The sequence below is a fragment of the Mus caroli genome, chromosome 5, assembly GCF_900094665.2.
Source record: "Mus caroli chromosome 5, CAROLI_EIJ_v1.1, whole genome shotgun sequence".
NCBI classification, from domain to species: Eukaryota; Metazoa; Chordata; class Mammalia; order Rodentia; family Muridae; genus Mus; species Mus caroli.
In genome coordinates, this window is record NC_034574.1 from 105,275,183 (window position 1) to 105,287,396 (window position 12,214).

The 12,214-nt window shown below is 50.9% G+C and overlaps 2 protein-coding genes across 9 annotated transcripts in view; one reads left to right on the plus strand and one right to left on the minus strand.

Moving 5' to 3' along the window:
- Hps4 (HPS4 biogenesis of lysosomal organelles complex 3 subunit 2) overlaps window positions 1-12,214 on the plus strand; it is a 36,808-nt gene that overhangs the window by 5,645 nt on the left and 18,949 nt on the right. For all 8 annotated transcript variants that reach the window (XM_021162814.2, XM_029477208.1, XM_029477214.1 and 5 more), the window contains one exon: window positions 1,023-1,166. In XM_021162814.2, the coding sequence (XP_021018473.1) occupies window positions 1,023-1,166 (144 nt within the window). The remainder of the gene's footprint in view (window positions 1-1,022; window positions 1,167-12,214) is intronic.
- LOC110294521 (coiled-coil domain-containing protein 121-like) lies at window positions 5,630-7,896 on the minus strand. The gene has a single exon (XM_021162816.1). It carries the CDS (start codon window positions 7,702-7,704, stop codon window positions 6,295-6,297), a length of 1,410 nt encoding a protein of 469 aa, XP_021018475.1. The 5' UTR covers window positions 7,705-7,896; the 3' UTR covers window positions 5,630-6,294.

Sequence of the window (12,214 nt, forward strand, 5' to 3'; positions counted from 1 at the left end):
GGATGGTTGTGAGCCACCATGTGGTTGCTGGGATTTGAACTCTGGACCTTCGGAAGAGCAGTCGGGTGCTCTTACCCACTGAGCCATCTCACCAGCCCTAAAAGTAACTTTTATTTTCCTGAAGTAATTGTCATCTTGGAGGCTTACTTACTGTCTCCACCTGCTAACCTAGTCTTCGAAGCTTCTAGCCTCTGTACAATCTTATCTAGACCTAGAATGTTTTCAGCCTCTGAGACTTGCTTCTGAATAAACTCACCCCTTCCTAGTTCTTTCTGAACTCTAACTGGCTGGTTCAACTGGCTCAAACTCCTCTCCCAACTGGCTTATTCAATCTGGCTTTACTCTCAGCCTCTGAATTGCTCTGCTTGGCCTGAAACTAACTCTAGCATTCTGTTCTAATCTTCTGGCTCCTTCTCATTCTCTTGCTTGTTCTGTCTTCACCTGTGTCTAGCTTGTTCTCTCTTCAATCTGCCTCTGTAAAACTCTCCAGGTAACACTGCCTCCTTCTCCTTCTGGGCTGCTCCACTCTCCCTCTCAACTCCACTGCACTGCTCTTTCTCCACTGCTCTCCACAGACTCTCCTGTATTCCTGTGCTGCACTCTCCTCCTCCTGTGCCGTCTCTCCCTTAAGTAGCCTCTCTTTCTTTTCTGTTCTCGTGAGGGTTGGACATAGCCTATTCTGTCAAATCTCTTTCTGATTCATCCCTTTTCCTGCCACTCAATTAGACATCACTTCAAACATGAATGCTTCCTTCCACAAAATAACTTTACCTTCATTGTTTGGGATTAAAGGTGAGTACTGAGTGTGTCTGTATTCCAGCCACAGGGATTAGAGATGTGAGCTAAGGACCTGAGCTACACCCTAACCAGAAACAGGTTCAAATATCTTATAACATGTGCACGCACATGCGCGCGCACACACACACATGCATGTACACACACAGACACACATGCATGTACACACACACACACGAGTGCAGATGTAGAACAGTCTGGTAAAACATTGTCTGCTTCTCCCACAGACCCTGTTAGACCAGCAGGAACTGCTCTGTGGCCAGCTTGCTGGAGTCGTGCGCTGCCTGTGGGACCTTTCTGGCACCCCGCCCATGCTCATCCGTATGCGGAACCTCAAGTTTGCCATCAGGGCAGATGGGGACTACCTGTGGGTAAGTCTGAAGGCAGAGCTGGTATTGGAGCGTTGCGATGATAAGATGTGTTCCTCCCCGGGCCGCAGCTGCTCTTCAGACCTCAGTGTCCTCTGAACACATCTGTGGTGCAAGGGAGACCTCTACCAGGGCCTCATGATATCACACATGTGCTCTGTCCCTGAGCCACACTCAGCCTGTCTCCAGGACACCTCACGGATGCCCTGCTCTGGACATGGTAGAATTCTTTGTATTGTTTTTACTTACGTTTGTGTGTGTCAGGTGGATACGTGCACGTATATGTTCATGTCTGTGCACGTGTATGTGTTTACATATGCATGTACATGTACATATGGAGGCTCTGTTTGTTGCATGCCTATTTTCCTTGATGAGCACCTGTGTTCTGTTTTGATGGTGTCTGTTCAGGGTTATCTTCTGTGGGTGGTGCCTTCTGTAGCCCCAGAAACTATTGCCTACTACTTTGGTCTTCAATTTAAAAAGAAGCTGCTTGGTTTTGCTTTTAAATTTGTGTCTGTAACCCTACCTGGGCTTCTGTGCGTGGGTGGTGTAGCTGGAGATCAAGGGTGGTTTTTCCCCCATTTGGTTACCCAGCATCCCTGCACTGTTGCTGAGTTCCCTAAGCACCTGCTTAGGTCCCAAGTTAGTTGACCATGAGCACGAGTGGTCCAGGAAACCCTGCATACCGTGATATCTATAGTTTCATGTGACTCTTGGGGTAGACAGTGTCTCTCCTGAATTCAGTCCCATGCCCAATGGCTCTGGCTAGTTTGTGAGTGTGACTGGGAGTCCTGCGTTTGAAGAGCAATCCTGGGGTGGGGGCAGCATCGCTCACTTAGAGCTGTCATGACTCTGTCACCTATTGCCCTCCATCTCTGTGATGCCTGTAATGGCAGCCCAGTTAACTAAGCAATGTCACAGCATGGCCTCAGCACAGGTGCAGCCCACAGGGCAGGTGCAGCTCACAGCAGGCCTAGGCTGTCCCCAGGATCTGCAGTACACATGTGAGCTGAGTGAGGCCTTGGGGGGAGCAGGAAGGAACACTTCAGGTCAGCCCAGACCTGGGGGGACAGAAAGTGCTTGGGATCTGTGGAGGTCAGCCGGGCTGCAGTGGGCTGGGCTCAGGTGAAGAAGAGGAGTTGTAAGCTAATGTCTCATGTCAGCACAGGCAGCAGCAGGTTCTGTCATGGCGTCTTCAGGCACAGGTGTGATGACCTGTTTTCTGCTCCGCTGTTAATATCCATGTTCCATCACCTGCTATTTCCAACATCCCTTAAGGACTTTTCTTGGCCCAGTGTGGTGGCCATACCTTTAATCCCCGTACTTAGAAGGCAGAGACAGGTGGATGTCTCTGAGTTTCACAGGACAGCCAGAGCTACATAGTTCAATTCCCAGCACCCACATGGTGCCTCACAACCATCTCTGACTTCAGTTCCAAGGGATCTGACACCCTCTTCTGGCTTCATCAAGTACTAGGCACATACATGGTATACAGACATGCATGCAAAACACCCATTCATTAAAAAAAAATACATGACTTGCACACATGCACACACACACATACACACGCATGCACACATGCACAATATAAATTTAAGTTTAAGACCCTGAGCTGGCAATGACTAAATGGGAAAGGGTGCTTGCCACTAAGCCTCATGACCCGAGTTTGACCCCTAAGATCCATACAGTGGAGAACCTGCTCTTGGAAATTCTCCTCTGGCCTCCACATGTGTGCTGTGACCCCCACCTTCTCAAAACGTAAAGAAGTAAATCTAAGTCCTCTACAGAAAACATGTAGTGTTTATCTTTCCAAACCTTATTTTGCTTGCTCTCCTGATTTCCATCCATTCTGCAGATGCCATGGTTTCGTTACGATTTATGAGTGCGTTGTGTATTGTGTACACCCCTGATCTTCTGCTTCTGCCTCCCAAGTGCTTGGATGATAGGCTGTACCACCACACCTGGTATCACATTCTATCAACTCCTATTGCTGTTCATTCATTTACGAGAGAGGAGAGAGAGAGAGAGAGAGAGAGAGAGAGAGAGAGAGAGAGAGAGAGCAGGTGTGTGTTTGTGTATGTGTGCATGCGCACGCGCGAGTGCTATGGTTGGTGTGTATAGGTAAGAGGACAATTAGCTGGTGTTGGTTCTCTGTCCACCATGGAGATCTCTAGGATTGAACTCTCATCCTCAGGCTTGGCACCCAGAGCCTTCGCCCACTAAGCCATCTTGCTGGCCCAGATGTGTTCTTTGGTTAAGGAAGCCGCCTTCCTTGAGAGCTTCGAGGAAGCTCAGGTGGCTGTGGGTGGTTGGTCATCGTTGGCCTCTCTCTTCTCTGACTGATCCCTTGGTGTGCTTTTGCAGCAGAGCCACGCTGGTTTTCTGACCAGGGCTCTGCGCTGTGATTTGACATCAAGTCTTCCTGTGATAAGATTATTTTTCTGTGAGGAACAGTGTTTGAATTTTAATGGGGGTTCTGTTGGCTGTGGACTGATTCATGCTGGTTGTTACTTCTACACTGCAAGTGAGGTACCCTGAGCTCTACAGCCATCCTGTCTCCCTGTGCTCCTTACCGTTGGCTCCTCTTGTGTTTTAGAGTTTTCAGAATGGCAGTCTTCCTTCTCCTTAGCTAGTCGTCTCCTCCTCCTCCTCCGTAGCTAGGCTCCTCCTCCTCCTTACTTGCTCTCCTCCACTTGGGAGTTTTGTTGTTGTGCTGTTTGTTTGTTTGTTTGTTTGTTTGTTTTTCAAGCTATGAGGAATGGGATTTTTCCTCCCCAATTTTTTTCCTTTCCTAGCAAATTTGTTATTGATACACAGAGAAAACAATTCTTTCGTAGGTTGGTTTTGTGTCGTGCTCCCTCAGTGGGGTATTTATCAAGTCTAATGGAGTCTGCTGGAGTCTGCAGGGAGGCTGAAACAGAGAACCATGCCATCTGCAAGCACGGATGACTTGGCGTCTTTAGTCTTTATTTTCTGTCGCTGTCCCTTTTCTTTCTTTCTCTTATTGCTCTAGCTAAGACTCTGAGCACCAGACTGAGGGAATGTGGAGGAGTTCCCTCTGACTCCTGCATCTGTCAGGGAACGCTGCCTGACCCACAGCCTGTCTGACCAGAGCTATGCTCCTTTTCAGCATGTGTGTGTGTGTTCCTGAACTTTGTTGATGGCCTTCTTTATGCCAGTTGAGATGAGTTTCTATCTTGGGTCTTTCTGAGTGCTGAGTTACACCTACACTTACAACTGGGACTTGTTTCTGCCTGGTGAACCAAGCTCGTAGCCCAGGAATGACACCCACCTGACCCCGGCATATGATCTTCTCACTGTGTTCTCAATAGCCCTGGCTATTCTGGAAGTCCCTATGTAGACCAGGCTGGCCTCTACCTCACAGAAACCCGTCTGCCCCTGCCTCTCGAGTGCTGGCACCAAAGGCCTGCCTGCATCACTGTGAGCAGCTTTCACTGTGTTCTTGACTACAGTTTACCAGACTTGGAAATGTTTGTGTCTGTGCTGATGAGACACTGGACTGTGATTTCTTTTATTTTTATTTTTTGGTTTTCTGAGACAGGGTTTCTCTGTGTAGCCCTGGCTGTCCTGAAACTCACTCTGTAGACCAGGCTGACCTCAAACTCAGAAATCTGCCTGCCTCTGCCTCCCAAGTGCTGGGATTAAAGGTGTGCGCCACCACCGCCCGGCTTGGACTGTGATTTCTTCCTTTGCTATGTCCTTGTTTGCTTTGGGTCAGGGAAATCCCAACTTGGTGTTGTGAAGGGTGGTGTCTGCCTCTCTCTACCTTGTGAAACTCTTGAGCAGCACACATTACCTCACATGCAAGACAGAGAGCTGCTACCAGGAGAGGCTGCCTTGGGGTGGCGTGGAGGAAACTGGTGGGCTTGAGGAGGACTGACCTTCCAGAATCTCCCCAAAGCCGCCACACTGGACTAAGTCTTCATGAAATGCTGAGACAAGCGCAGGGCGAGGCACTGCTCGGTATCACGTGACCTGCCAACAACCTTTTGGTTCTTTGCTGCCCAGCTCTGACCACTAGACCAGGCACACATAGCAGTAAACAATACACAGGGAGTTGGAAGGAGATGGCGGGGGGTGGGGGTGGGGGACAATTGTCCATCAGCTTCAAACACATCACTTGTCTACCTGCCGGGCCTCGTGGCCTCTGGCTGGGGAAGCCAATGTGCCACTCCCTCTTAGACCCTCCAGGTGCCCTGTGCCCAGTGAGATGGACAGCCAATACTGAAATTGATCTAAAGTCCTTCCCTGTCACACCCCTACCTTCCACCTTCCTTCCTGCTATCTGTGCCCTCTGACCCCTTGTCTGTGCCCTCTGGCCCTTGTCTGTGACCTCTGGCTCTTGTCTGTACCCTCTGAGACTTACTGTCACGTTTTATTTTGAAAAATCACAAATAGGCTTTTGTTTTGTGTAATGATAAACAGAGTACTTCTCTTATGAATAATCACAGGTAAGCTTTTGTTTTTAAATAACATTTCATGTGTAAGTTAACTCTGTAAACCAAAGGTATGTTCAGCAATTCATTTTTTGGCACAGTTTTAAATGAGTTTATGTTATTACAGCTAAGTAAAAGCTAAAATTCTACAATGTAAGGCTGAGACTTTTTGCCTGGAGCAACGCTCAGGACTCAAAAAGCTGACTGTAATTTGTCACACAGGAGCACAAGGCCCAAACACAGGGCCACACTCTACACCACGCCCCACAGCTCTGTAAAGAATCCGGCCTCAGCCAGACACAATTGTAAAGAACCCAGTTCCCCAAATGCCACCCTGCGCCCACCTAAGACACCGATGCTCCTACTGTGAGATGGGCTGACTGTGTGCAAGGTGCCCGTTACAAATGCACCCTATTATCATGAGGGCCACACTAGAGCAGGAACTGAGCACCAAAGTCTGCAACAGGGAGCACGGGAGGTACTGGGAGCACGGGAGCTATAGCTTCTGAATAACAAAGCTTCCCAATGCAGGGAAGCTTTCAGTTAGGATAGCCCTTCGGTCTACTGTGTGGGAGCTGAGCCTGAGAGACAGCCCAGGACCCCTCTGCCCCTCTGAGAAGCTCAGCCCTCTGTCCCCCTGGTGCCTCTGTCCTCTGCATTATCAGATAGCATCCTCATTCTTTGTGTAGTGCCCCAGCTTCAGCTCCAGTCTGCTTTCTGGGATGTGGCAGCCATTTCTTAGGATTTGCTTTCGGCCTGGCACTTAATAGACGGCTCAGTGCTGGTGGAGGAGCTGTCTGTGGTCTGGGGTGGCGGTGTTCCTGCTGCTGCCGGCAGTGCTCCCGCTGCTGCAGGCGCTCCCTCCCCCGGGCCAGAGCCTCCAGGTACCACTGCTGCTCTTTCCACCGCTGCTTTCTCCGTTCCAGTTTCTCCTTTCCTGCCTCCAGCTTGCAGAACTCCTGATCCAGCTGCCAGAGCTGTGTTTGCAGCTCCCTGTTCTGAGTTTTAATACCCTCCCAGAAGCCCTTGTGAGCCTGTTTGGCCATGGCATCCAAGGCCTTGGCCTTCTTCTTCAGCTTTCTGGTGATGTCCTCTCCAGACTCCAGCAGGTTCAGATCCTCCAATTGCTTCTCCAAGGCGGCCCTTTCCTTCAGGAACTGAAGGTGTGCCTCACGGTCCAATAAGGAGAGGTCACTTCCTATGCTGGCTTTCTCCAGCTCTAAGGCCTGGATCGTTTGTTCCTGGTGCTCCTTCACCTGTGCCATGGGCTCCAGGGCCTTCATCTTCTTCCTCAAGCTGGCCTCAAGCTTCCTGCCCTGCTCCAGCTGCTTCTGGAGGTCTGCAGTGCGGGAGGTGAAGGTAGAGACCAGCTCTCGCCTCCTGTCCTCGATCTCCTCACACTGCTGGATGTAGTCTTTCCACAGGGAGTCATATTTCCTCTGTTTCTCCTCCTTCTTCTGCTGCAGGTACTCAAGGAATGGCTTGCTGTCTGCTTTCTCACATAAAATGTCCTTCTGCATGTCCTTAATGTCCCTTATGAGCACTGACTGCCGTCTCTTAACCGCTTCCATGTCCTGCTCCAGCTCAGTCATGGCTGCCAGGGTTCTCCTCCTCACCCTCTTCTCCAGCCGTGTCAGGGACTCTGGCTTCAGATAGCTGTTGAGAATGGTCATATGTGGAGTCTGTAAAGGAGGGGCTTGGGAGTCAGCAGCCAATACTTTGGAATCCAGGAGCTCACTGGGAGTGCTGTCCATGTCTGTGTTGGTGAAGCTGACCACTGAAGAGCAGCTGCTGGCAACAGGGAGGAAGTCAGATGAGCTTTGGCCAAGTAGGGGGAGTTCCTCCTTTTTCTTCCGTTCCAGGAGAATTAGTTCTGGCCACCTCACCCGGAAGTCATGTATGGCCTTTTTCCTGGCCAGGGTAGCTCTGTAAGAGAAGTCTTCACGTATCCGAACTGTCTCATCCTTTGCAGGAAGTAATGGTGGTCCATCAGCCCCACCTTTTTGTCTGTTGGGCAAAAGGGTAGCTCCACTTCCCTGTCTCTGAGGGTAAAGGGTACCTCGCCTACTTCCTTGGGACTCCATAGTTCCTCCCCTTCTGGATACAGGGCTTTGCCCCTCCCAGATCCTGCTACCAGGGGCTCAGAAGCTCGGCACTTTCTCCTGGCTACAGCAGTCTCTTCTGTTTGTCCTCAGGGCTCTACAGTCACAGGTAACCACCTCCCGCACGTCTTTCCAGTGTTGGAGGTACAGGCCTCTTTGGCCCAGGCAGAGCAGAATGTGGACTGTTAGCCTAGTCACTAACTCTGGTGGGCGGGGCTGGTGAGGGGCGGGGCTTGTGCAAAGGGGGCGGAGCCTGGATAGATGCTAGGCTTGGAGCCTGTGGAGTCTGTAGAGCCTGTGGCCGACAGCATCTGGGCTTCCTCAGTCCTGCCTTGAAGACCCTTTGCGCCCGTGACCTACACTGTGTCGGCTGGGAGGGATGGAGAAAGGGAGGAAAGGTACCGAGGGCCTGGAGGCTCCAGGCTCTCGGCTTTGTTCTCAGCAGCAGTTACAGTGTTGAGAAGTATGCCCTGAGAGCTGAGCGAATGGCCTAGGCAAGGAAAAACCTCCCACACACAGCAGCTGCACAGAGCGGAGGACCCCTCCCCCAAAGCATGGCCCTCACACTGGCTGGCTCTCCCTGCCAGGAAGGGCAGTTGAGGAAGCCCCTCCCCGGGGAGAGGGTTCTTGACTTGTGGCACAGGAAGTTTCAATGCTTCCTGGCCAGGAGATCCATGGGAGCAACAGGAAGCAGGGAGAGGTGTCCGTCAGTCTGGAGACGCGCCAGGAGGCTTCTGGGATAGATGGGCCATGCATAGTTGATGTCCTGTGTGCCACCAATGACCTCATCTCTCGCCCTGCTCCGGAGCTTGGGTATCAGTTCAGCCCAGCTGTGGGTCTGCTGTGGGTGCAGACAGCAACTCGGTGCCCGGGAAATGTGAAAAGGAGGTGAAGAAAGAGGAAAGACACAGAGGAGAAGCCGCAGGAAAGGGAAGGACTCGACTGGGAGGTGCTAGCATAGGCTGGCAGATACTAGGACCCTACAGGCCTTGTCCTGCAGATGCAGTCACCTCACTGTCCCTCACACAAGGGAGAAGTTTGTTGATTCTGAGGAATGAGAAGAAGTTCACCTTTCTCCTGTGAAGAGGCAGGCTGTGGTCAGCAGGGCCCGGAGAACCACAGGCACGTCAGGGACCTCACCACCTTTGCTCAGCATCTTCTGTGTCAAAGAAGAAAGACCATGGCACATCCCCAGCACATTGCCCCTGCCCAGAACTCCACTGCACCATCAAACAGTGCTGTTAATGGGATGGTAAAGCCGGCCCTTTACTGTGCAGGGTTTGGCTTCACAGACCCCGCTAGGGAGAGCCACTTTAGAAAGGTCTCTTCTAGAACCCATCCCAATGTCTACAGACCTGCCTGTCGTGTTTATGGGAGGGAGCAGTGTGTCCTGTTCCTGTTTGCTGTCTGGGCCTTTCCAGCCCTGCTTCCTAGCCTGCAGCCTGACACAGTGCATGGCTGAAGGAATTGTGTGTCCCTGAAAAAAACTGACTAAAGTCTCTCGTACTTGGCCTGTGTGCCTTTCTCTTCTGTGGGACATTGTGGCTTGGTTGGGATAGGAAGATGGCAGCATCTGGAGGTCCCTCTCCTGCTGCCAGGGAGAATCCTCTCCACACGGCAGGAGTAGACACTGACAGATGGGGATATTCTCTCTCTGACTCTGCACAAGCCCCTCCTGACGCCTCCCATTTTCGTCTGTCCCCGGGCCTTGCTTCAGAGTTTCCATTGGTTTCTTTCAGAGCCTTAGTTTCACCTTTGCGCTTTCTCCATGCTCCTGACTCTCGTGTGTATTGTTGACTGACTTCCGCTCTGGAGTGGACTGGACTAGCCTGCTCCTCAGCGTCCGCGCTCAGCGTCCTCGGTTGTTTTTATTTTCTTTAGTAGAAACTGTTTAGTCTGCACAAGGGAATGTTCCTGGTTGAGTGTCTGCGCCCAGTAGTTGAGGCTGGCTGTGTCACTGTCATACTGCCTGGCTCTGTCGCACTGCCAGGCTCTGTCACTGTGCTTCCTGCGTCTGTTGGTCAGTAGAACACTTAAGAATTTTAGGGGGTGTTTGACCCTGAGAGGTCTTTCTGAAGCTATAGGGAGGAGAGACAGACAGCAGCCTTGTGCGCAGTACATAAATACACTTAGAGGGAAGCACAGCCTCCGGCAGGAGCACAAAGCCAGCAGAGGTAATGCTCTGGGCTGTGCTGAGCCTGACCTGTGCAAGCATCTGTGGGAACAGTGCACAGTTATAAAGAAAATGCTCACAGCATTGGAATCATGGAAGGAGGAAGAGCTAAAGACCGCACACACATGTTCCTGTGGGTGGCTGTGGGCTTGCAGAGGCTGGAAGTCAGTCTTCCTCTGTTGTCTCCACCAATTGTTTTGAGATGGTCTTTCACTGATCTGAAACCTCCTGATTTAGGTAGGCTGGGTAACTGGCCAGGGATCCATCCTCCTGCCTCCACCTCCCCAGTGCTAGGATGACTGGTGCACACTGCCATGGCTGCCTTGTCCTTGAGAGAGGGGTATTAAGCTCAGGTCCTGCTTGCACAACCTGCCTTAAACATGGTGATCTTACCAAGAAGGCAGTAAGGCTCTGTTGTCTCTCCTGTCGCCTCGGAATGCAGAGGAACAGCAGAGAAAGCAAAGGGGCTTCAGAGAGAAAGAAATCACAACGGTAATCACAAACCTTAACCAATCGTGGGAACACAGATGAGGAAGGCTGGAGGAATATGGAGACCGCAGATGAAAGCACAAATCCACAAGCTTCAACTCAGTAAGAGTCCTGGCGGGAATCCAATATGGAAACTGTGGTGGTGGTGTCATAGGGAAGACTGAATGATGCTCTGTGCTCAAAAAGCCAAAAACAACCCCCAGAAGAAGTCCCACATGGCACCGCAGCCTCCTCCCTTTCTAGTCTCCATGAGCTGAGAGAAAGGGGCAGGCAAAGCCTTCCTGTGGCTCATGCTGCTGCCCAGTCTGGGTTAGTAGACAAGTATACTGCCTCATCAGTGTGCTGGCCACATGCAGCTTTATGTTCTTTCACCCTCCCTGGGTCCTGCTCACCCTGAGGTGGCTTATGTTCTAGTGTAGGGTATCACACACATGCCGCGGGGGTGTGGGAGCACTCACTGTGGGAGCACTCACTTAGGGAGCACCTACTGAGGGAGCACTAACTGATTAGGTGTACAGTCTCCTACTCTGAAGACCTGCTGAGTGTTAATTACCCGCTGGAAGGATGCACTCCCTCCCAACTTCATAGTTTTAGGGCTGAGCAGCTTCCACAGACAGATGTAACCGACACATTCCGCTTGGGCTCCGAGCTCTCCTCAACTTCACCCCAGTCAGTGAGGGCTATTCCTGGTCAAGGACAGGGCTCTGTCTTTAATGCACTTTCTAGCCTTGCCCACCGCCGCCTCCACCTTTAGCTTCTCAGTGCCCTGTGGGCCATAGGAGCCACACCAATGCTCCCAACCTAAGAGTGTTCCATGACCTCAGGCCCAAGTTAGCTCACTTTCCAACAAGGTAGCTCTCAGCTGTTGTGGGAAACCCGGCTCCCAGAACAAGCCTTCTGAGACTTGCGTGAGAATGTGGTCATTCACACCAGTTCCTCGGGTAGCCTTGAAGTGCCTGAGTGCCCAGCTGCAGTCACTCGGGGTGTCTGTAAGTGGCATGGCATCATTCTTCGTCTTTCTCTTCATTGGTGGGTTTCAGTTTCGGGCTATGTGACTGAGCTCCATAAGGGACTACTGACAAGGACCATAAGAGGGTTTCTGTCCGCAAGTGCTCACAGGAGCAAGAAGGAGACCAGGCTGGTAGCTCTGGTACAAGCAGCTGCAACTTAAGATAAGGCTCTGTGGCTTTCTTTCCTAGTCTTCCCACAGCCACAGCCCTCCATGTCAGATAGTCAATGTTGTCTCCATGTCAGATAGTCAATGTTGTCTCCATGTCAGATAGTCAATTGTCTCCATGTCAGATAGTCGATGTTGTCTCCATGTCAGATAGTCAATTGTCTCCATGTCAGATAGTCAATTGTCTCCATGTCAGATAGTCAATTGTTTCCATGTCAGATAGTCAATTGTCTCCATGTCAGATAGTCAATTGTCTCCATGTCAGATAGTCAATGTTGTCTCCATGTCAGATAGTCAATGTTGTCTCCATGTCAGATAGTCGATGTTGTCTCCATGTCAGATAGTTAATGTCTCCATGTCAGATAGTCGATGCTGTCTCCATGTCAGATTGTCAATGTTGTCTCCATGTCAGATAGTCAATGTTGTCTCCATGTCAGATAGTCAATGTTGTCTCCATGTCAGATAGTCAATTGTCTCCACTTCAGATAGTCAATGTTGTCTCCATGTCAGATAGTCAATGTTGTCTCCATGTCAGATAGTCAATTGTCTCCATGTCAGATAGTCAATGTTGTCTCCATGTCAGATAGTCAATGTGGTCTCCATGTCAGATAGTCGATGTTGTCTCCGTGTCAGATAGTCAATTGTCTCCATGT

Coding starts and splice junctions, on each gene's coding strand:
- LOC110294521 (XM_021162816.1), bottom strand. CDS start 7,704: ATGGAGTCCCAAGGAAGTAGGCGAGGTACCCTTTACCCTCAGAGACAG.